Source organism: Motacilla alba, chromosome 11, assembly GCF_015832195.1.
Source record: "Motacilla alba alba isolate MOTALB_02 chromosome 11, Motacilla_alba_V1.0_pri, whole genome shotgun sequence".
In the NCBI taxonomy this organism is placed as follows: domain Eukaryota; kingdom Metazoa; phylum Chordata; class Aves; order Passeriformes; family Motacillidae; genus Motacilla; species Motacilla alba.
Window position 1 is genome coordinate 9,869,572 of NC_052026.1, and position 26,388 is coordinate 9,895,959.

The following is a 26,388-nucleotide window of genomic DNA, read 5'->3' on the forward strand; positions in this document are numbered from 1 at the left end:
GATCTTTTCTGTGGAAGCACACTCAGGGGTTAGGCAGGAGGAGCACAGTGACACCAGGCAGTGCAGCACCGCCCAGAGATGTGGTTCCACACAGGAAGGTGCCAGGGACAGGGCCAACCACCCAGGGACCTGCCAGGCCTACACCACTCCAGGTCCCAGGACTCACTACCTCTGCAACGTGGTGCTGTGGCCTCTGCTGGACCCAGTCATTCACAGCACGCTCAGCTGTGAGTCTCTGCCAAAACCCTGTGTTACGTGGTGAGGAAAAACACAAAGCTAACAGCAAGGTCAAAATCATACAACTACCCAACTAAGGACTTGTCTCTAAAATTCTTACAATTCTTTATTCAAATTCTTACTGGAGATGCCCCATCACCCTATCCTGAAGTGTTTTCTCTTTGGGAACTTTGTTCTTACCCAGTTACTTTCCTGTGAGCCTGCAGATTCCTCACATGATCCCCAACCCAGGTCAGAAAGGTCAAGCTTCTTGGTTGCCTCATTTGCTACCAAGTCCTTCTGCCCTTGCAGACAAGGACAGGCTGGTCACAGGCCTCCACCCACCCAGAGTGGCTGCTGCTGCTGTTTTAGCACCACCTAATTCACAACTTCTTTATAATTTAATTTTTACACCATTTTGTAGAGGCATTTTAAAACAGACTCTCCTCTCTCTTCCTCCCAAGCTTCTACCATACTTTAAAGCATATTGAATCACACTCCTCTTGGACAAGGCACCCAACAGCATGATCACAATGCATGTGTGACTCAGATCACAGATCTGGGCTCTGATCTGATGAGTCTCTTGGCATGAGAAGCTTCTCTCCAAATTAGCAGTACCAGCTTAGGTCTGCTGTATGCAAACAGTGACGACACATTGCAAACAAATCCTGGATAGATGAAATTAAGTCCCAGAACGTCAGATAAACGCTGTTAGCAGTTTTGTTACAACCTCCACAACTCAGGTGCTTCAGCTCCCAAATCAAAGGCAGACTTCAAAGGTCTTTATTATGCAGTAAGGAACATGGGGAGAGAGTGTGAGGGAGCATGACAACTAACAAACATTATCAAAGGTAACAAGAATTGTGTAAGGAATTGCAGAGGGACAGACACAGGGGTTACATGGCATTTTTATGTTTAAAAATTGCTACAAGTGTTGGTAGCTATGTTCAGGGATATGTTTTCTTCAGGTTTTTGGGGATTTTTCTTTTCTGTGAGGTTTGTTCATTTACTTGTTGGTTTCTGAAGTAAATCAGAAAAGTAGGTCTCATTATATTTTGTATTACCAGACCCAGGTGTGTTTGTCTTCCAGCTACCTGACAACATAGAGTAATTAAAAACTCTAAAGAGACTTCACATTTCTTCAACACTTGCAAACTTGAAGTGGAAGCTGAGTATTGGGTGAGCTATCTAAGGGGAAACATCAGTGGCAACAGCAGAGAAAAGCAGGAATTTCAAAGGAAGTTTTCAAATTACCCAAGAGCGAGGGTGGCTGGACCCAACTAAGCCTTTGGCTAGGTACAGCACATCCAGAGCAGCTGCAGCATCTGCCTCATTCAGCTGGCTAATGGAAACAGCACCTGACTTTAGCGTTTAAACTCAGGAGGCAGAATAGCTTACAGCCATGGCCTAGGCTTAATGCACAGTCGGTGTCCACAGCCATATAGGTCTGAGTTCCCTCTGAGCTCAGTTCTTAGGAACATCAGACACTCAGCTTCCACTCCAATTCCTGACAGCTTTCCCAGTGAGCTGTATCCTTTCCCCCAGATTCATATGGCCCCTCACAATATTTTCTGGAGCTGGTGGATCTTGATTTAGGTACTATTACTATAAAATTGTCACAGTCTCTTTTCCCAGACTGTTCCAATGTTACTGTGCTTCTCTGCCTTCATGCAGGACACTCCCTCACAACCTCAATAGGCAATAACCTACCTGTTTCAATTTTTACTATTTTTTAGTTTAGTTTAGTGCCTGCTATTCAGTCTTTGGCAACTGCTGCCACTTTGTTTCCTACAGACAGGTCCTCTCTAGTAGTTACTATGAGTGGCTTATTTTTAAGAACAGCAGAAGACATTTGCCTCTCTCATTAACAGGGGACCCATTCATTGATCAATGGGAAGAGAGCATGTCTCAGAAAAATGACTCTACATTATCCACACTGAGAATTACAATGTCACTGAGGATATGAAAATCTTCACCCTATTGTTTAGCAGGACAGCACAATTTTCCCATCAGGTCAAAGCCACAGCATGGCCCTGTGCCAGAGCCAGAGCTGCCTCCAGGGCTCTCAGCCCATCACCCACCTGCCCCCAGGGCCCTGCAGCTGGGCACCCATGTGCTCTGAAAGGTAACTGCAAAACACCCAACTACCTCATCAGGTGTAGAATAAAATATTTAATTCCACACCAAACAAAAAGGAAGTACTCTGTGAAGACTCTGAAACTCAGCCACAAGGCACCCAGCCCTGAGCTGTGTCCCAGCCCAGCTGGGAGCAGCCCCCAGAGCTGCCAACTGAGTCCTAAAGGTCTCAATTTCCAGAGCATCCCTCTTGTTCTGTGCATGGCCAAATGTCACTGCTCAGAGCCGCCCAAGCATCCTTTAATTCAGGGTTGCTTGAGATTAATTTTTCCTGGTACCACAAATTCTGCAAACCAGTGGCAATAACAGCTGCCATTTCTGCTGGGAAAGGCCAATACAAACCAGACTAACACTGCTGATTTAAAGCCCAAGCTTAGCAAATCAGCACAGAAATCCAAGAAAAAATAGAAGAGAATCTCTTTTTCTAGCAAGAGTAATTGCTACTTCTATAAACTAATACCCAGAAACTTGTGAAATTTGTTGTACATTTTGCATCCCAGATGACAATAAACACATCCATAACAATAACAAGGGCTTGTTTTAATAAACCATTCCAGGCGTTAAACACATTAATGACCCATGAAATAACTGTTTCATCTGCAACACATTAAACAATGTTGTTATAACATTTTATTAATTGAAAACCTACTCCATTCTCTCCAGACAGGAGATTACTGACTGGGTGTTAAAAGAGAGATGTAGAAATACGTTTCTTTGTAAAGGAAATGAAACCTATAAATGAGAGGTACCTAGTCGGGTGAGTAGTGAAATAACTATCTTTTGCCAATTTCAAAGCAACATTTTTAGCTTTTAGTCTTCCAATCTTATGTTAATCTATTCACTTAAAGTTCATTAATAATTTGGGAATTTAAACTACTAAAAAAGAATTTGAGCCCTAAGTAAAAGGCACCACTGTTCTGAAACATTAATAATATTTCTATTGTATGCAGCCTTTAATAAGCTCAGATTTGCACCTCATCTCTTTAAAGCCACATTCTTGAGATGTTTATTTTAAAAGTCTCTTCTTCAAATAAAAGCAATAGTAACAATTGTGTCTTTGATTTGAGCACAGTGCCACTCCTAAGGAGTAATATAATTAAAGATGAGCATATTCCACTACGAATTAGCCTTATCTGTGCAGGATCCTGACTGCACTGGCAGCACTGCAACAATTATAAAATATAAACAGGCTCAAATCTTCATCAAATAGGAAACACATTTTCCCTAACAGCATAAGTAATCTAGTGAGCAATAGATATAAAACTATCAGTCTGTTTTTCTAACAATTGTACGTTTTTGAATAAAAGAAAAAATCAGACTGAAAAAAGACAATTATTTTACTGTCTGTTTCTTAGATATCAGAAAGAGAATTTTGAAATTCATCAAAGCTAACCTTCTGTTATGTACAACAGGCTAAGCTGAAAAGAATGTTAACAAGTTCAATTTTCATTCAATCAGCACTACTGCTCTCTGAAATGTTTCATTGCAGGAAAGAAATAAAAATAATCTATATGGTAATTATGAGGATGAATCCCCCAGTAACTTTCAGCTACATGAAAGGTCAGTTCTATTCAAGATATTTTATCAGTCCCCTGCACATACTCCTGTCCTGTCATTTTAAATCTGAACAGCATTTTATTTTCCCATTTACAGCTACCTGCAGAATTAAGTACTTAAGCCAAATAAGAAAAAAAAAAAAAAAAAAAAAAGAAATGTTGAATGCTGGCAAAGGCTATAATAGCATGGAGATAAATCGTTCAGCTGCTCTCTCTCAAGCCTCTGGGGCTGCAGATTTTTCTTCTCCTGGTGCACTGTGGGTATTCAAAACTTGTTCAACATGATTTCATTTCATTTCAGGCACTGCCTGAGAAAACTAAATTACAGAATCAATCATACAGAAGGTCAGAGTGAGACTTCATTACAAGTATTGCATGCTTGCATGAATATCTTTCATTTATGACTGACCCAATATGTCACAATAGCTGTCTAGTAAAAATAATCCACTTTCTGAAATTGATGTACTACTGATGTCAATGCTACTCAGCAGGCTGGGCAGATTAGAGAGAGGTGTTAAAAAAAGGAACCCTCAGGAGCAAAACTTGTAGTTTTATAGAATTGCCACAGTTTGCAGATTAAAATAATTTTTTATGGGCAGCTCAACAGAAAACAGAGCATTAATATAAAATACTGGGGGTTGATTTTTAATGAGGATATTGCTGTTGATTTCTGCTTATTTACATTCAAGTATTTATAGGAATAATATTTGCATCATGTAAATCCGTGCATTCTTTGAAGTCAAATGTACATCAACACTCAATTTTTCAGTGACTCCTTTTTGAACATCAGAATTTTATTTGCATGTTATTCAAATACTAAAATTAATCAAACTGCCTCCGTTTTATCTCCCCTTTTTGTTGCTGCTGTTTTTAAACGTTAAAAAACACTGTAAAGATAAATGTGTTGTGTTTGTTGCCAATAATAATGAAGTTAATCAGAATTGTGACAAATTGTCCCTCTTTCCATTGTGCATATCTCATAACAACATAAACAAGTGTTAACTCACCAATACAATCTTTAGTAATTGCTAGGTCGCATTTATGCTGAGAATAAATATATAGATATCTTTCTTGCATCATGAATAATCTTTTCAATATAACAGTACATAAAGAATATGTTAAACCTTTTTTCTTTCTCTTTTTTGTTTTCCATGTGTGTGTCTTCCTGTGAGTAATATGTGAGATACTTGCAGAAGCATTATGTGGTACCTAGCCAACTCCATACCCTAAGGGAGACATAGGAAAACCTTGACATAACCTATTTTTAACCATGCCTCTGGCGATTCTGCATTCAAGTTTATAGGTGAACATGTCAGGTAGTACATAGAAAAAAGCCAAAGACACACAGTATTAATCATAATTCTGTCCAAGCCCATTTTATTTTTTCAACATTTGTGATTTAAAATCTCATGACATTTCTCAAGGTGAAATTCTTCTAGCAGGCTTTGCAACAGGGTAGGACTACATTTACCTAAATTAAATATTGCTTACAGTAAAGCTCTCTAATGCTTCACGAGATAAGCAATAAACTCAATGCAGTTAATATTAAAATTATTTAAGTTTGTATTCAGCTCAAGAAGCTTTAGTGATTAGCAGTACACCATTAATACAGCGTTTAAATAAGACAATCCCAATATCGCTGGATAAGAACATTGTTCTGTAAGTGTATACGAACATCATAATTATTTTACAACCTCATCTTTAGTTCTTTCAGATATAGTAAATTCAATTGACCATGAAATGAAATTTCATAGTCAAAATGCCTCCTTTACATTTTTTTTATTGCTGCAATAAAGTTTTTATAGCTCCAAGGCAAGGTAATTCATGAAATGACTAATTTAGGGATGAATTCTAATATTATTAATAAATATTTACCAGTTTAATAAAGTGCACATTTTCTACATAAAATATGATATAATGTTTTCATTTTTTTATTTTTGAAACACAGATTAACTGCTGGAAAATTTGACTGCTAAAGAGAGCTATGTGAGTTCAGGGGAAAGCTATGTAAGGACCCTCTGTTAATGCTTTTAAACTTCCCAAAGCCACCTAGCATTTATGAGCAGAAGAGAAAAAGTCTACTGAGTAGATACAATGGCAGGGGCCACTCCATCTCACAGCATGAAACAAATCAAGCAGTTGTGGGGAATGTCTGACATACAAACCTCCCTATGTGGCTCCTCCATATCAAACCACACAAATCCTCGTCAACCCTCTGCTGCAAAACTGTAGCACACAAGTTCCCAATCCACAGCTTTGAACTGGAAATCACCCTAAAAATGCCACTGGACTACTGGGGTAAGAAGGCAGGAGCTTCTCTACATCTTTTCACTGATCTATATGGGAACAAATCTTACCAGTGCAGTCAGTGTAAACTGTGCCATTAATTTCTACATTGCACAGTCAAGGGAAAAGGCAAAAATATGTGAAGCCTCCCATTCAGTACCAGAAGAGGTGAGTGAAGGAATACATAATCTAGAGGCCTCTCCTGGTTGGAAGTGTTAAGGTGACAGCATTTACTCATGGAAGAATCACATTCAGTGAAAGGCTGCAAAATTAAAGGGCAAAACTGGGTCAGGTTACAAACCACTCGGTAACACTGAGGGGATACTGGGACACATAGCACCAATCCAGCCCACAATATTTTCTGACCAAGTTTCATTGTATTCAGTGCACACACACTCCATTACTTTTGTTTTCAGGCACAACATTCGTAACTCTCAGGTTTTATTAATCTGATCTCCTTCAGAAGTTACCCAACATGTACAGTGCAAAATGAGATCTAAAACAAATACCACATCCTTCAAGACCTGTTTTAGTCAGAGCCTGTTTTGGAGCCACAGAATGACTGAATTCTGTATCTCCTAAGCAGTGAGCAGCTTGTGCTTCACTCTGCATTAATGCCAGCTAGTCTTCATGACCTCCAAAGAAATATTGAAATTTGCAATGAAGTCAGCAGCCTGTAGAATTACAGAGAAATATTTACTGCCTGTTGGTTTGTAAATCTTTAATTAATTTTCACTTGCCAGAACAATAAAAAAAAGAAATCACAACATAACAACACAATCTTTATTACAGTCCAGCAGTAAATATGTATTTTCACTATGCCAAGTTCAGCAAAAGGTCCTATATAAAAGAGCTAATCAGAAAAAAATACAGTTGATGTAAAGTATCTTTTCAAGCTAAACATTCAACTCGCTCTTCAATATGCAACACAGAAACTAATTCTAATTGTAAGCACTGAGTTTAAAATGCTGAGTAGGATAAACTGGCTTACAGCTGTGTTTCATGGCTGGCAGTGTGGATGTTACTGCACAAAGCTCTCAGAAACCCACACTGGGAGATCCCCTGAGCCCATGGGGAAACACAGCAACAACATGGGAACTGCCCCACACACCTCCCTTGGAGACTGCAGCCCTACAGTGTGTATAGATTCTGGAGGAAACTCCACACAGCCCCGCTTTTGATTGTTCTAATTAACTCTGGAATTGGCCTCACAGTCCCCATCACTCAGCTCTTGCACACCGTGATCATACCTCCCTGTTCTTGAGGGCTCAGACACAGCCCAGGAAGAGAACAACACCCTGCCTCAGCCTCTATGGCCAGCAAGAGCACTGAACAAAACAAAGCCTTTTATGGCCCTATATTTCTGAGTATTGTCAAGGCAATACATCCCTGTCACTTCTATTATGAGTTTTAAAAAATGAATTTAAAGATTTAGCCCACGGAATATACAGAATAGAGGGAAATACACTGCTTTTTTCCTGCTGCCATACTGTGTCTGGCTCTCCTTCTGAACTACTCTCAATACTGCACTCTCAAAATATCCTGAAGGATGTCAGATGTGGGTCCTACACTTCAAATATGGACAAGCAATTCATTCTAAATGTTGTAGTTCACCTGGCCAACACTATGGTCTTTCAATTCTTGATGCCAGTGCCAACTTTATAACACATTTTTGAACTTTAGGAGCACCTGGGATGCACATGATGCCAATGGATATGGGCTTCCAAGTCCATTCAAAAAATGAAAATTCTGTGTTTCTAAAGCATGACCGCTTCTTCACAAGAGATCAGTTCACAAACAGTATAGCATTGCACTGTACATTAACAAACATGTTTATCTTGCTGAATCCACCAATATTTAACCCTTAACCATTTGGCAACTGCCTTAGGGAGCTGAGCAACAGCCAATCATTGTTTGCTGTGTAACATCATGTGCGTGTCATCGTTCATCCAGAACATGCCTGTAACATGACACAGAACACTGGCAAAACCTTGGTCAGCCACCCAAAAGAGCACTCAGATCTTCTGAGGGGTCAATGAAAACTGAGAGATGGCCCATATCTACATGTGACAGACACCATCAGGCAATGGGAACACACAAAGAACCAGACCTACCATATGCAATCCATTGCTGTGGATGACGCCGTCTTGCTCCACGAGATTCCGGGATATTGTAATAGAGGGAAGATCCAAGCTCTGGGGGGGAAACTGAGGCGTAAATTCATTTCCTTGTGCAGGCAGCTGGTCACCAAGGCCCTGAAAGGGGAGCAGTATATCTGCCATGCCCAGGGAGGGGTCTGACTCGGGCGGGGGGGTAATGGGTGGGATTTCAAACTCCTCGTCCCCAAGGCTCGGCGTATGGAACGTCTGCTGGAAAAGGACAGGACAAGGCAAACAGGGTTAGGGCACACAGGGCTCAGCAGTCACCTCCACGCCTGAAGTCCAAATCTTAGGTTTTTCTCAAAAGCAAACTCTATAATAACCAACAAAATTTTTAAGTTTCATATGTTGAATGGGTCTGTGGATCATTCTGATTAAAGATTTAAGTCTCATTATCATATGGCTTAAGTGGAGTATCAGTATTAACAGTTTTTTAATGTGTACTTAATTAGCAACATCTGTCTGTTGTTAGTCCGAATATCAGCTACATTGGATTTGGCTGAATCACAAACTGCCCCTTTATTGATATGTTAGTAAAATAGCACAAGCAGCTTACATTACTCTCACGCTTCATAAAACACTGACAATTTCGTAGCACACGCACAACAGGAATTCAGCAGTGACCATTTCACATCTTTTGTTTGCTTTTATCCACTAACAAACATGAAATATGACCATTCTTTATTTCTTTTCCATCCCCAAAATACAGTGAAGCCTTTTAAACACAGGTCGCAATTTGGAGGAGAGACGAATGAAAGCGTGAGGGTGATTACAGCAGCTTCCAGTACTTTCTGAAGCAAGCCAGCTTTGTTTGAACAGTAGGTTTGTAATGAACTAAACACCTGTTAAGATGCCTTGAGCAAAACATTTACTGCCAGTTATCTTCAGGGTTTGTGCATGTTTGTACGTGCGCATGTGTCTGTCAAAGATAATCTTTATTCAGAGTCTGTATCTGGCTTCAACGTTGCTGACTTTTATTTGGGAAACAAATGAGCTACGCTTATTCAAATTTTTTGAGAGTTAAATGAACTTTCATGTATTATTTCAGGTCCACTGCTACTCAATAATAGAAATTCAGTGCTTGAAATTAGGCCATTTTAAATGTACCCAAATCAGGACTGCCTTGATCAAATTGGGCAGTTGGCAATCCTAAAATAGGCACTCTTGTCTTGTTCTGGACATGCAAGGCTGCTCTGGGATTTGTTTGTTTGCATTAGTTCAGGATTCAGGTTGGGGCGGAAGGGAGAATTGTTTTATGTATTAATTACATTGTTTGAAAGAGTGACTTAATGCCAGTTAATTTAAAAATGATAAGTTCAGTGAAAGATCTCATTAACTGCTGCAAATTGTCATCCTTCAAACTGTTAATGATGATATAAATTAATAACCGCTTGAGAGAAGATGGAAACTGAAACACAAGAAAAACCTTTGCTTGCATATAGAACCTGTCAGCTGTCATTATTGGTCTCACACCAGAAATGATGGGGTCCCAGATTGCTGCAGTCTGCAGCACCATCAGAGTCTGCTGAGACTGTGCCCATCTCCTCCAACTGCAAGGCTGGAACTCAATTCTGGATGTGAAGGCTGGGCCTGGATTAGGGAGATGTTTGACTTCCCCACTGCTATATTACAAAAGGTGTGAATTTTTCTTCTCAAGGACCCCGTGGTTCACAAACACAAAGGATGGATTGGCCAGGAGAAGTGGTTGGCTAATGAACATAACCCTATGGCTGCATTTGCAGTTATTTTGGCACTAATGTGGTCTAGTAACAGATGCAACTGTAATTTGTGACTCATTTGCTACCCCATTACTGCTTAATGAAATCTAACATATCACATTAACAATACGGATAAACACTCATTCTTGATATGTGGCATTTGGCTGTTTTCATTACCACTGTAATTAACACTTGAAATATTATTTCAATAAATATTTAAGGTGCTTTAAAATGAGTCGTAGTAATCATGACATAGAGACAGAAAACATAAAGCAAATGTGTGGCTTCTAAGCCTGAATGTGCTCGAAGATTACACTCTTAAGGCATTATTTACAGAAATAAAATGGGATTCCAGCTCAGCAGTGCTCAGGTCCAAAATAATACCAAGAAAACTACATTCATGTTAATGCAAAACCACTATAATTAAATACATTGTAATGCAGTAATTGCAAAGTAAGGTTCACGCTTTAATACGAACAGTAACACTTAATCATATTTTTATTCCTTGTTCAAGCAAAAGGGTTCGGTGAAATCAGTATTATTATTGTACATTTGAACCTCTCTTTACTTGACATATTTATGAGATATTAGTTATTATAATACTGGATCTTTTTTCCCCATCTAACAGAATAATTCCAGGACAGCTGCATAAATATATAACACAGCTAGATAATAATACATTCTTTTACTTAGAAAGGTAGCATTCATCTTAATACTTATAGCTTAATACTTATAGCTATAAATGGGAGAGTAAATTGATGAATACCTTAACATTTTTAAATCTGAATTTCATTCTGAGTGTATAATTTATCCACATATGTATGTATCTTAAAAACAAAAACAAAAACAAAAAAAACCCCAAACATATAACAGACATAAGATTGAGAATAAAATAGATGTAATCTAAGAAAGCAAGCACCTTAGTGAAGTAGCCTTAAATCCAAATCACTGGGCTATTCAGTCTGTAAAAAGAGCTTGAATAGTATGCAATTTGGGACTGCAGAAAGGTGGTGTTATGACCAAAAGATGGTATAACATTTGTAAGATTTATCTTACCAATCACATTTTTGAAAGTTATTAACTTTTCAAATATTTATATCTTACACATATATTAAAAAAAAACCCAACAAAAAACCTGTGTGCATGGTTAAATGCCATCTGTACTGAAATGTTCAAAACATTTGTTCCTTTTGATAAAAATGCAAATCTGGAGAACTGTTGTATCAACATATAACAGCCAATGTCTGACACGGTGAATTATCACAGCTGGAATTAAATTGTCTCTGAACAGCTGCTGGCAGCAGAGCTTTCATCAATGTTTGATTCAAATGTAGGAAAGAAATTCTACAGAAAGAAACATCATGTTGTCATTACAGATGGGGTTTGTGTTCATTATCACAAATAACACTGGAGCTAGTGCCAAATAATATTCCCTTATCTAAGCAGTCTTGCTGGGTAAAAAGAAATGGTGACCATTGTATAAATGATTCATAAAATCCTACCCTTAATTCTAACCTTCATATTTATTGTTACACCTTTCTGCTTATTTTCTCTGAGGTCACTGTTTTAGAAGTGCACAGGAATACCTGTGACTGGGTCCCCACTCACAACACAAAAATCAGGGCTGCCTGGTTTTCTACCCTTTCCTCACGTTGGGAAGATCATTTATGACATGCACCATCTAAACAGTTCTTGCTCTCCGTATTGCTGTGCACATGCTAGACAGTGCACGGAGTAAGAGCCTGGGTTTCAAGGATGAGCAAAGGCAGCTTCTGTCTGGGCTTGGGGTCAGGATTAGTGTCTTGGTTGTCTTTTAACTGGTTATAAGGTGGCCCCACCTAGCAGATACATGGAGCCTGGAGTTCTCACACTTTCTCCTGTTTCCATTCTCAAAGGCAGTGATCAAATACATCATCTCCACAACCCAGCCAGCCTCCTCCAGCCCAGCCTCTGGGTTTGTTCTGGACCCTGGATTCAGAAGATTCCTTGATGTAGCACATACACTTCAGACAACAGGGCTTGCTTTGGTTTTCTAGCTCAGATGAGTATTGAGAACCCAAATTAAACCATTTGTATCTATAACAAAAATTAGAACATTAGCTAGTAATGACTATTACTAAGCTTGCTTTCAAAGTGTACACCTACTGTGCCTTTTATTTGTTTCCTTCTGTTCATAATTTTTTTCCATACATAAAGCAGATTTGTTTCTATTGACATGCTATGTAAGTAACAGCCTTATGGACAGCTAAATTGACTAGTAATGGAGAGCTGTCAGGTTATTTTCTTTCTCATTAAAGTCTTTATTTTGTGCTCCATAAAACACACAGAAATTCGGCACTTCACTCTTCATCCATTCAAAGTCTGTTAAATTATCACCGCAAACAGCAGAATATGAGCATAGATAAAAAATAAAAACATCTACCTCATTTGCAGCAAGAAATGCATTATTTGCCTCTGCCATGTTCATGTAGTTGTTATTGTTTCCAAACTGAAAGAAAAATAAATATTTGGATTTAATGTATACCACGATAAACTTTTCTTTACCCTATCACTGGCATAGAAAAGGTTGGGGGAAGAAAACAAAAACAACAAAACCAAAACAACAAACAGATAAAAAGTATTTGCAGATGTTCTTTGAAGTCAGAACTCAACTGGATTCAACATTATTATTATTATTGTTATACATACCCTGCATCCCCCAGTCTTTACAAGGAAGATATTCATGTGTATCTCTCCAACTTTTTTTGCTCATGCAGCAAAGTCACCCCAGAGACCTAAAGGTGGCTTTGGAAATTAAGAATCCATTAGGAAGAGACCCCCCAGGAAAGACATTTCTACTCTACTACATGTTTTTTGATGCACATTATAACATTTCTGCCAGTGATCCCGACCCGGAGGATTGCTGCAGCCAGAAGTAGCTGCTGTATTCCTACTCCAAGTAGACCTGGCTCCAAAGAGCTGAAGGCCAGTAAGGGGAAGAGGGAGAATTTACAATGCTGTTCCCGAAGTCCCATTCTTTCCACAAAATTGAAAAGCCAAACAATCCCCTTTTGTTTATCTTTCACTCCAGTGGAGCTCCCACTCTCCCAGTGAACATTAACACCAGAACATTTTGCAAATCAGAGAAACTGTCTGACACTGAGACCCCAAAATGTGCCCAGTGCCCCTTGCTCCCACTGAGGAGCAGCTCTCATTCCACATGCCAGTGATCACAAGGCATTTCCTTCAATGCCAGTCATTTCCTCCAAGTTCTCCAGTATGAGCATTTGTTGAGGAAGACAGGTACTTTTACTTCTACAGACTGAACACAGACAAGAAAGAGAATTAACAGCATAATACTGTGCCTTATGCCCTTGAACAGCACTTCCAAAGGCATGGAGGCTGGTAACCAGTCCTGCACATGTTCCCAGAGGAGGGAAGCATCCAGAGTCTTTGCTTCAAGGAACAGACACCAGGCATGTCAGGCACCTACAGTAAAACAGGCATTCCCCATGTGCACCTTGCTCCTTCCAGGCACAGAGCACAGAGCAAGGCACAGTGCTAAGGGAGGGAAAAGCCCCCATGCTGTCCCTCCCACATCACTGCTGCAAAGCCACACTGAGAATTCCTCCCCTAACTCCCATTTTCTAGTTTAATAAAACAAATATTTTTAGGAAGGCTTTGTTTTATCTCATCTTGCCCCATCTTGGTGGACCTGCACCCCCCTCCTCAGCCCCACAACAGCAAACACTCCCAACAGCAGCACAAGCTCTGCAACCAGTGTGTGGGGATGCACTTGCACAGCTTGCTCTTTCCAAGCAAGAAACTCTGGTGTGCTTTCAGAGCAGCTGAACCTGTCCTGAAAGGAAAACCACTTTGCTTCAGCTCAATTTGCTACAGCTGCACTTGGTGCCTGACTGCTTTTAGCAGTGAAATGTTTCAGACTCTCGTTTCTCATTGGAAGGACCAGTGATCCTTTCAAGAAAGGCTCTTTCTCTGAAAACTCAAACATTCACTTCTGGCAATAAGACAAAGTTGAAAGGAGATTTAAAAAAATGGAAAAAAAAAAAAGAATTGGAGCCTTGTGTACCTGATGAATTGTCAGATTGACTAAACAGGACATCAACCAAATTAGGAGACACTCACAGGGGAGGGAAGGAATACAAAATGAGATCTCTCATTCTCAAGTAACAAATTCCATTTGTGTACTTATCATTCTGAATCTTTCAACCTATAACACATGTTAAGCAACAGAGGCCTTAGCACAATATGTAGGCTGCCTCATAGCTATTAAAACTCTGTTATCCCCAGCTATGCAGATACTCAAGTAATGTCATCCATTTTTTAAAAGCCCAGATGTCACCCATGTTTGGAGATAAAAAAATTCAAGTAAAATTGCACATTCAAATGACTGTTTTGGCACATAGGGATGTGTGTGTGGATTTGTTGCACAAAGACACTCCTTCAGCTCAACAGTGCGATCGACAGGATAGAATTTTTCATGTCACTTAGTGGCAAACTAAGAATGATTTACATGAAAAACTCAAATGGCTCGAATAGAGCTGTTCTTTCTACAGTAACAAAAAAAAAAAAAAAAAGAAAAAAAAATCAAGTTTTCAAAGGATACCTAAGGGCAAAGATATATTAGGCAAGCATTACTCTAACACTGGATAAATAAGTGGGGACAAACCCTACCCTGTTGTAATGGCCTTAGCATCCTAAGGGCTCCAGTGCCTCAAAACAGAAAAGTGGCTGATTTTTTCCTTGAAGAGTAAAATTCTACATTGTTTTGATGGACATATATTGCTCACAGCACAGCTACTGCTTTCTGATTGCCAGGGTGGTTTTCTTCTTTTTTGTTTTATTAAAGTAAAACAAGAGGGAGAGTGACAATTTAATTTTCCATTTTATTAAGACTGTGGAAGCAAATGATGTAACAAAAAATGTCAAAGCTAAAAGTTACAGGTACATATCCTTCAAGTGTTCTGTTCTTAGGCTATAATATTTAAGACCCCATTGTGTATGACTCAGGCAATGATGTCAGAAACTGAAATATTTCAGCTTTTGTTAATATGGATCACAACTAATATTCTTCCCATTTATTTTTTGTCTCTGAACTAGAAATCCATTGAAGGCACATAACAATTATCAGTGAGTATTTCTAAGATTAAACTTCCATATCATCTAATGGTACCTGTAACAGCAAAAGAAAATAAAATGGTTATTATCTTAAGGACCTAAACAATTCAAAAAACAAATTAAGCTTAGAGTGAAATAAGAACTGGGTTAGAAATCCTCTTCTGAACAGTTAGTCTGCGAATGTAATTACTGAAGAAACTACAGCTAATCAGCTGTGAATTGTATCCATTAATTAGTATTTGCCCTGGAGAAATAAGAAAAATCAGTAACAATGTTAACACTGCAATGCACTGATGAGTACTGAAACACAGGGCCCTCAGCATTTAGTCAAGCAGGTGGCTCCAATGGTCCAAGTAATTTAAAAAGCTCTCACCTGAAGTGCAGAGCTGGAATTACAAAGCACTTCTTGCATATCTTTGTATCTATATAAGGCTATAATTAATGGCTTTTAATTTAGAAACACTTTGTGATCAGCTGGGAACAGTTATAAATCATTCTAAATAGAACAACTTCCTATTTTAGAAAAATAATTTTTTGTGAAAAGACTCTTGTTGCAGACAATATTTTTCTCTGTTTATTTTCTTAAGGATCCCTTGCTCTGACCCCTCATGAACAGCTCAAAGCATTGGTATGGTTGCCAGCAGGGATCCAAATGCAAGGGGAGACCCAGCAATTTGGCCAGCCCAGGCAGACTCCAGAGGCTCCTGCCTGTAGGGTTTCCCTGGGACAGAAGAAGAGTAAGATGCAGCACCTAGTCCAGCTGTCTGTTCTGGGATGGTGTTGGGACGCTTTGCAAAGAACTTTGCCAGAGCAATTAGCAAGGTTTTGGTTAAACTTCTTCATCTAAAGAACTCAGAGCTCTCTTGCTCTGTAATGAGGAAAGAGGAAAATGTCTCCAGCTTCCTTTGGCAATACACACCATTGCATTACAGTTTTTTTCATTTGAGTTCAGTTCAAACTCTCTCTTCAGTTTTGATGAACACATTAAGTGGGAGTACCCAGCTGACTGCCACCACCAGCCCATGGAAACCACAGGCATCTGCCCATTTCAGGAAATGAACTGCACACAAACAAAGCCTCTTCTGAACTTGCTGTGAATCACAGCTTCCATGCTTCATGCAAATCACTGCATTAAAACTACGACAGTTCAGTCCCCTGCTCTTGTATTTTGGAAGGGCACTGCTGAAATCCCTCTGGACAGACAGGAACACTGGAATGAGACTGGATGCTTGGCTTACTAACACTTTGTATAAAGCATGTTCAGAAAAGTCATTCATTCTAAAATAGCTGGTTGAAACTCTTCTCTTCTCTTTGACTGCCAGACCTGAAGCCAAACACCTGGTCTTACTCAGCTTCTCTAGCAAGGCTTCAAGGGGGAAATTCACGCCCTCTCCTTCCTCACCACATGCCCTAATGAACACCAGATCAACTCCTGCCCAGCGCTGGGGATATAAAAACTGTATCAGTGCCACACTTCTACCAAGTGTGTGTTCTTAGACCAAGCCTCTGGGGCCAAATGTTAGGCTATTTGTTTGTAAATCAAGGGATAAGGCACTTGTAACTGGCACAGCACAATGCTATTTGGGTTTTCAAACTACCCTTTGTACTCACCAGAGCTTAAAAATTGGTTGGTTATGAAACTGAGACTAATGAGCAGTTGTTTTAAGGCAGAATTCTGATATGATGAATGCCACAGAAAACCCTTGGCAGCTTGGGATAAAAATCAGTGATTAAATGTTCACTGAGTCTGAATTCCAACTAAAAAAGTCTTCAGAAAATCTCAAATGTTGAATTGTGGCCACTCTCTGGGCTCTTTGGCAACTGTGATTGACTCATCATATCAAGAGATAAAACAGACAAAAGAGAACTGCACACCACAAAACTACAATAGTTTAAAAAACTGCAAGATTAAAGCAAATAACATTTGAAGGTGTTACTATTATGGACACAAAGAATAACATTTTGAACTTATAAAAGTTAATCAGAATTTTGCTACTGATTTTCATGGAGAAATCATTTTACTCACAATGATCAGTCATTAGTATTTTTTACAACCTCTCTTTAAATTGACTGACTTGTGGTGCAATTCTAATCTAAAAAATGTTAGAACTTGCGCCCAACTAGTCATTTCCTCAAGAAGTCAAATACAGAAATACATAAACTACGTAAAACCACACATAAAGGAGCACAGACTTTTATCTGAGCATCTCAACAGAACAAACTTGAATGTTTAAAATAACAATATTTTTACACACATAAAGAAAATTTAATTCAGCAGCAAATTTGTTAAATATGCCAAATAACTATTTTTACAATACTGCTGTTTCATAGTGCAACACCAAGGAAGAAACACAATTGCAAAGGTTATTATTTCAGCACAGGATAACAACAAAACCATTAAACATGAATAAATGTCTCAAATGAAAAACTTAAAATATATCTAGAACAGGAATGAAACACATTTTATCATCTACTCATAGCTAATCCACCAACTTAAATTTTGCTTAAAAGGAATGACTGCAATTCTATACTCAAAGACTACATATCATATATCTGAGAATAAATAAAAAAAAACATAGTTATGACAGAATCCACTCCCTACTGCCGCCTTTATTTTTTTTAATTAAAGAAAACCTTTTTCCAACCCTTACTGGAAAACAGAATTTACACTTAATTATCGTGACACTAGCAGTCCTTTCATAATTATTAGTTAATATCTAGTCAAAATACACATTTAATGTTTGTCAGGACAGCATTTCTAGTCAAAATTCTCACTGCCTGTAGAACAAGCTCTAAACCAGTTCTGTCACAGCACTACATGTCCTCTTCTGTATGTATTTTAGGCAGTTACACATCCAAATTCTGTTATTCTGTTATTCTGTGCTTATGGAAAATGGCACCCTCAAATGATCACACTTACAGTATTTCTGCAGTAAAATTAGAACATATTATTTTTTTTAATATAGCCATTAATAAAATCATTCATTTATGGTGTGAGCATCCTTGCGGTTTTCAAATATCAACTAGGAAAATATATATTATGGCAAGAATCTCAGTTTTATCTTCATATTTGGCAAATTAATTCCTCTGAGGTTACACTACCCTTATGAGTAAAATGAAAGATAACAATCCCAAAAGATGTAATTACAGACCAAAACTAAATTACTTTGCAGGTCTAAGTACTGTATCTTAATAATTTCACCGGAGAACATCTTCACTGCATTTGGGCAGATTTGATTTTGCTGCCTGACCAATAATTACAGCTCTGGCAAATACAATGTCTGATAAGGACATCAATTAAGAATGAGCATTGTGTTATTTAAAAAAAAAATTCATCATGTTCACAGCCTGTCTGATTGAATGAAATGCCAAATTAAATTAATGGAGATTGCTAAGTCTAGCTGGCTGGTGGGGAACCATGCAGAAAGTGGGACAGCATAGACAATAAACTGTCTGTAATTAAAAGATGAGAAGCTGGACTAATGCTACTTCAGCCTGATTATTCCAAACAAAACAATATACACTAAAATTATTCTGGCAGAAGTAGAAGGAGTGGGAGGAGGGCTGGGACAGGGCCTTTTTCTTTTTCTTTTAAATAGTATTAACTATCACCATCTATGAACAGCAGTGTCGTCACAAGATGTATTAAATTAAATACTGGGGGTGTTCTCATCAGAAAACACAATTTATTTGCTCAATGAACATAAAAAATTACAAAAATTCTCCAATCCTTTCTGTTCTAAATGGATATCCAGCTAATCTCTGTAGAGGCTTTACTCCTAAATTATCATGTGTTCATAGGACGAGCAAGGAGTTCTCTTCTGGAAGAGCAGGTCATTCATAGAAGTTTCAATACTTCAGAAGCAGTAGATGGTATCCATATTATTTTACAAAATACAAGAATTCTATTTTGATTTTGCTGCTACAAAAAATGAGGCAGAATGTTGAGAGGTGCCACACCAGCAATGTTGTTAGGTATTGATATAATTGTAAGTCAATGAAGCATTGTTTTAACCCTTGCAAATGAAGAAGAAATTTTACCTTAGGATAAATGCAAAATGGTAGCCTTGATTTTGACACTACATCAGTATCCACAGAAATGTTGGGACTCACTCCTCTGGCAGGATGCCAGTGATTCACCACAGACAGCAGGCAGCTCTAGGAGGTTATGGGCTGAGTCACTGAGCATAAAGGAGATGGAGAGCTGGACCAGATGCAGGCAGAAGACATTTGGGTCAGCCTCTGAACACGTCAGTGAGCACAAAAGGTATCCCAGTTCATCTAAGAGCAAACTGCTCTGTGTGTTTACACTCAAGGGTAGGGTCAGTGCTTCTGTCAGCAAGAGATACCATTTTGGAACACTTTCATGAAATACTGCACCACTAGGTTACACGTACTATAGATACCAAGTACATACTTGGGACTTTCTGTTCATAATTTTAAAACAAATTTAAGATTAATTATTTTTATAGAATAGTACAGTAGCAATCTGCTTTCTGAGACAGATTACAGTTTTCTTATTTTCAGTAGTTCATGTCTTCTGGAATAGGGTTAATTTCCTGCTAGGTTCTGCCTAGAAATCTGCTAGGACATGTCTCCATGGACTTGTGAAGAACCACCCAGGAAGTGTCATCCTTGGTGACTCTGGCCACCACAACCTGCTGCACAGCAGTTATTTCTCTCCAGTTCTTCCCCATCAGGATTCTCTATCACACCATATCAGGATCCAGCAATGACCTGGATGGAATGCAGGCCCTGTGGAAAACTAAAGGAGTTCCTATAGGGGATTTCATGGCAGAAAGCTGCATTTGCTTACAACCCCATCAGTGACAATCAACAGGCCAACAGACAGGGGCACAAAAGTTTAAAGTATGAAGTATCCATCTTTGCTATCACACTCTCAATCCTGAATTTTGGGCAAAGGAATAATCTCATTAGTGTTTCATTAATTATTGTATCTGTTCATAAATATGTGTAGAATCATCCATGTGAGGGTCTTTCAATATTTAAAATCTTTAAGCTTTTATTTCAGGGGACCATTTAGATTGCAATTTTTGAGTCTCAAACATCTGCCACACTAATTATTATATATATTCTTATATAAGTGAGGCTATGCCTGTATAAATATGTACACATATACATTCTCTAACTCTGCTTAGAGCCAAAAAAATTCTCAGTGGGATAAAATACTTGAGTAAGATCCAAAAGAAAAACAGACATGTATATTTTTTTATATAGTCTCAATATCCATCAGACACACTATTTGCAGATAGTACAGATTTAAAATTTTTGGAAAGCAATTAGAATAGAAACACTTGAAGTTACTTTAAAAGCCTTCAGCCAGCAAATAAAAACTTTGACAATAACAATAAAAAGCACTGACTTAATCTCTGTGATTCCAGCCAAATGCTTTAATATGAACTCCTTCAGTGAATTCCACAGCCAAAAGCTGTAACTGAATAACATTTTGCAAAGTGTGATACTGAATGAGTCTTAGGAACAGTAGTAAAAGGAATATTTAATGGTCTCATGTCAGACATTTTCAGATCTCTTAAGGACACATTCTAGAAATGTTTTTATATGCAAGAAGGAATTTTGTATGAATATGCACAGTATTATTCTGCTGACTGACAGTCAAGGCAATTCAATACATGCCAGACTTTTAATGCTACTTATTCCATAATTAAATGCATGCATATTAAAAGGTGGCTCAAGGAGCAGCCCTGGTCCTAATATTATACAAGGTTAAGGTGTTATAAAATTAGTCTGAATCTTGATAGTGTTCTCCAAGACAAACATACCAACAATTTTGCTGTTACATGTTCAAAGAGTTTCAATTTACTATTTTGACTCTTAGTAGACAAGAATGTCTGTCCACAGTCTGTGCAGCTGTGCATTCAAAGGTAATAAAATGGACACTCAAACACAGATTCTGGGTATACCTCTGTGTCTTCCTACATATGCTAAGACTTCTTCTCCTCTGTACAAGGATAATACAAAGATCAAACTGAGACCAACCCATGAGTTTCACATAAAAAAGACTTACAAGATCTGCAGATGTTACTTCCCATAGTTCTGAAGTACATTCCCTATTATCACACCCTGTTGTTGCCTGAAGCTTGAAACAGAGAAAGATACCAGATGTTAAGATATTGAGTTATAAAGCCAAGAAGAGGCCACTGAAGTTTAAGCCTTTGTTTAAAAATATATGAATATTTAAAGAATTTAAACAACATGTTTTCTTGCTTTGCTTTCTAACCTAGATGTGTTTGCAGTGATGAACTACAAAATTATTTTTCCAACCACTCTCATGAGCACATACTTGTTGCTACAATAAACCAGATTAGGCATAAATGTCATGGAAGGGAAATATTGCTAAAATGCAAAAATAGCTTACTTATATTGCTCCTGTTTGTATGTATTTTTTTCTACAACTTTGTGGCAATTTTCCACATGAGCAAAGGACTTCACACACATGCAGTTTTCACATCCCTCTTTTGATGTACATATTTTACATTACTCTAAACAGCTGAAATTCTACAGAAGATTTCATTTCTGATAACATCTGAGGACATATGGCTGTTCCAATATACTCTTTTTACACAGTTGCTCTAAAGAACAACGCAAGGCTAAAGCACAACTGAGCTTTTCCACGGTCCTGTGAGAAGATGGAAATGGCTCTTTTCTCCATGACATTTACCAAACAGAAGATGGACAGCTTCTCAGAATGGCCTCCAACCCACCCAGAAAATAATTTGAAAAAAGGACCCAAACCAAGTCTGTGGACCTGATGCTGGGGCTACCCCCCCCATGTGGTCCCACAGAGGTTGTGGCAGGAGCCCTGGGGCCATGGAGCCCTGGTGCCATGGAGCCCTGGCGCCATGGAGCCCTGGCGCCATGGAGCCCTGGCGCCATGCAGCACTGGTGCCATGGAGCCCTGGTGCCATGGAGCCTTGGCACCATGGCTGCAGCCACTGCCTCACACCCAGCTCAGGGACAGGAGGCCCCCAGCCCCCCACCAGGACCTGAGAGCCAGCAAGGTCCTGAGAGGGAGCAGCCCCAAGGCACGAAGATCAGCATCAAGGGACCTTCTTCAACTCCCCTCCCATACCTCTGAGCACACCTTTACCCCCAGCAGTTCAACCACCTCAAGGGATATTCCTATAGGGAGTTTTGTTTGGTTGGGTTTTTTCAGGAGGTAAATGCATAAACACAGAACTGGTTTTGCCATATGAACATTTCTGTTTCACTTCCCTCTTCGAGGCATTAAATTTGTTCAATCAGGCTGTTAATCATGTCTACCCCCCTTTATTTTATATAAACTGTCTAAGCATTGAACCTAAGCATTTCTTAGCATAATGACAGCATTTTATACTTAGGATCCCAAGAAATACTTTTACATCACTATATTTAAGATTACTGTAACATTTTCGCGCACGAATTTAAAGTGATGTGATTATACTGCAATTGGGGCTGTAAGTAGCTTTTCTTACAATCTGATATCAAATTTCACTCACTTCAGTGAAAATTGTAAATTCCATTCTAGACTGTGAATCAGCTCTACTACACTAGCAAATTATATCAAGTTTTAAATGTAAAATTGATAGAGAAAGGGTGAAGCAGACGTAGACATTTTATAATAATCATAATGGAGGATCAGTCAAGATACTTTCAGTCTAAAATCAGTACATGCATAAAATCTTAAATATCTCAACTCTCAGCCATGTTGATACCATGAGTTCCTGCATTTTTAAATGAAATTAAATACTTTCTACTTAAGAAGCACTAATCATAACCAAATAGATAAATAGCATTTTTTTAAAGTCTCCATTAGCTCTACTTCACCATGTGCAAGGCTGTACAAAGACAGCCTGTGGGATGTAACTGCTCTTATTAAACACATACTCCAAGGAGAAACTGAGGAAAGCCACTCAGAGATGTCCCAACCCCGCACTAGATCTGCTGTCAGTCACCCTCAAATGTTCCTCAGGTGATGACATTTTTCACTTTGGAAAACTTACATGTGTTAATACAACATAGATCACAGATGTATTTTGTAAACAGGCACGTAACACATCACTCCTGTTTCTTTATTTCACATCAACCTGAAACCTGGAGGATTTCTCCACTATTTTTAGTTGGGGCATCATTACAAATCCCACAGCAGGGAGGCCTCTGGAGAGTCTTCAGCAGCACCTGACTTTATTTAAACATTCAAGATGGAATTGGATGCAATGCTCTGAAATAACAGTACAGGAGAATTAAATTTAAGAGTGGAATAATCCCTCATGGTGGTTTGTATTCCTAATTTATGCCACAGAGACTAATCAGGCTTAATTTATCTATCTTTAGCTTCCCACTGTTTCATTCCAACCTAAAGGCAACATTTTGGGCAGCAGAAACTTTATTTTGTAGGTGAGTAACCTACTTTAATTGCATTTTCATCCATTACTACAGTGTAGAATTTTCTTCACTTAATTGGGTCACTGTGTTTCTTCTTGGAAGTGGGCACAGAAATTACTTTTGATATTGATTGCACCCCCTGAGGTTCAGCTGAGAGTTGAGGACACACAAAGGGTACACAGCAAATTCCATTTACGACAAATGAAATTAATAAAGTTTCAGTCAAACCTTTATATTAGGAAAATCCAAATGTTAAAATATGGAGATTCTCTATAAAGCATCTCACACATGCAAGGCTGGAAGTGCCTGGCACCATCACAAGACCAGGCTCTCAAGTCTTCAGGTGATCTTCAGCATTGGTGTGTCAAAATACCAATGAGTAATTAGTGTTAGAATTAAGTGCGTATTAAAAAGTACACCAGTAATTCCTTCTCATAATTTTCAGATGCCATAGAAAAACCAAAGTTTTTAAATATAAAACTAAAATGGTAATAAAAGCTCACTTGAACAGTCAAGTACTACCCTTCATGTCTTGATGTAAGCAAGCACAGGCTTTGATACATGCAAATTCTTGCATTTCCTTTCTTGAAGTATGAGACACCAGATTCTAGTGGCATTTCTGCTGCCAAGCTGTTCCACAGCTCACAACTCACACTCTGAATATATTCTCCTACTTTAGTGGACTGAGATAATTCAGTCTCATGCTATTCATATCAAAGATGTGCAAGAAGTTGAACACTTCTTAGTTGAATTTGAAATGATCAGATGTAGCTTTAGCATGAATTCAAAGTAGATGCATGAATTGTAATCATAATCAGTAGAGGTATAAAAGCTGTAATCTCTTCATGAACTTTCTTTGTCTAAATGTTGGAAACTATGCAACATATTCCTAAGGATATCTGTTAATTCCAAGCCAGGTTGATAACTGGATGTCAAATCAGAAAAGTCACAAGCTTACATACATGTAGCACTCCTTTTCCTTGTCAGCTGATGACATGACCTGAGCTCTACCAAAAACATTTTTTGGGTGTCTCTGAGATAATACTTTTGATACAGAAACCACTCTGACAGAAGCAAGTAATACTTTGCACCATAACCACATGCTTCTGGCAGGCAGATGCCTGCTACAACTAACTGCAAACTCCTGGGAGTTCTCTCAGTTTTATTATATATCTTGAACCCTACCATTCCATCTCACCTTTAGAATGGAAAATTCCCCAGAGATCAGAAATCTGTGGGCACTGGAAGTGAGTCCTGGAGTCAGGGCACTCTCACAAAACCCTGTATATTCAGGGTTTTGTTTCCCAAACACTCAGCTGTTTCATTACTATATTATATTTTGGATCACACAATAACTTAGCCAAGTTCTACAACACAGACATTGTGGTGCTCCTGTGACATCAAAGCTGTGTGAAGGTTCAGAACTTCAAATCCCACGTCCAGTTCTAGTGAGCCAATGAAATGATGCAAGACCATGCAAGGGAGCACAAAACTTGCAAATGGCCTGTTCAGAGAGAGAACAAATCACAGGAAATCCATTCAGTTGGTGGCTCATGCCAAACTGGGGTGATTTTGGTCCAACATGAAGTTTCTCAGTCACTTTTTCTACCTGAATTGGGAAATGCTGCACAGTGTTAGTGTTAATGTAAGGCAGGAACAGGGTAAAAGCACGTGATGTTCTGGCAGCTTTTGCTACCAAAAGAGGAAAATACTAACAAAGGGTGGGAAAAATAACTAATGTTTCAGTTAAAAATGAAAGGCATTATAAATAATTGTTTTCTCTTCATTTGTATAAGCATCTAGAACAGTTTCTGATAATAATTGTCAAGTGATTTTAGATTTGGAAAATCCCAAAACAAAGCCATCCTGACACTAATGGGCTTGCCTGATCTGCATTGGAATTACAGCAGTTTTCCAGTGAAAGAGATTTCCTTCGGTAATCAAAACAAAGTTGCCCAACTGTATTTTCAAAACTGGTGAAGAACAATAAATGTATTTTACTGGAAGAAGTGAGTTGTTGAATACAATACACATAGTATGGTTTGAAGAGGAATAAAAAGATTTACAAGTGGTATGAAATGCTGTGCAAGTGCTGGGTACTCGGAGGCAGAGAAAGTGTGGAATAAAGACCCATAGAAAAGCACAGTCAGACAATGATTATCAGAGCAGGATAATAAATATTATCAGATAGATAAGGAAAAGATAAACTGAAACACATAAGAGATTAAGTGAGATTAAAGTAATTTTTGAAGAAAGATTAACACAGAAAGGGAAAATGTTCAAAATTTAATGAAAAATATTTGTATTTTGTAGTACCTTGTAAAGCATGATTTTGAGAGCATCTAGTAACAATTCAAAGGACACATTTTTACACACACTTTCATATAAATGCCATTTTTCATATTTTGAAAAAATGGACAGCTTGTAACAGCAAATATGAAATTTAAATTAATCTCATAATTCCAGACCATGTACTGGTGGTCTAGAGCAAAGACGTCTCTTTCATTTGTCCCCACACAATGTCACAGTTTTTCCTTCTCCAGCACATGAACACTTGTCCATGTGTAAGTTCACATACAGCCATGGGAAATTCTGGGTAACATGCTGTGATGAGCCTTCCCACATTTCCACACGGGACCTTCCTTAGCACCACCCAAACCACCAAGGACAGGTTCAAAGGACACAGGAAACTCTTCAGTGCTGTAACCTCATTCCATCCTTACAAAGCACTGATTGTAAGAAACCCCTCTGCTTCTGTTTACATACCCCACCCCCAAACCCTCACACCTCTCATCA

The 26,388-nt window shown here is 38.5% G+C and overlaps 1 protein-coding gene across 5 annotated transcripts in view; it reads right to left on the reverse strand.

Moving 5' to 3' along the window:
- The window catches only part of TOX3 (TOX high mobility group box family member 3), a 76,299-nt gene that overhangs the window by 14,410 nt on the left and 35,501 nt on the right, over nt 1-26,388 (reverse strand). For 2 of the 5 annotated variants that reach the window (XM_038147864.1, XM_038147865.1), the window contains exons 2-3: nt 12,494-12,559; nt 8,309-8,560 (exon numbers count right to left, since the gene is read on the reverse strand). In XM_038147864.1, the coding sequence (XP_038003792.1) occupies nt 8,309-8,560; nt 12,494-12,559 (318 nt within the window). Of the gene's footprint in view, nt 1-8,308; nt 8,564-12,493; nt 12,560-26,388 lie in introns of all 5 variants that reach the window. The other 3 variants (XM_038147862.1, XM_038147863.1, XM_038147866.1) reach the window with 2 other exon arrangements.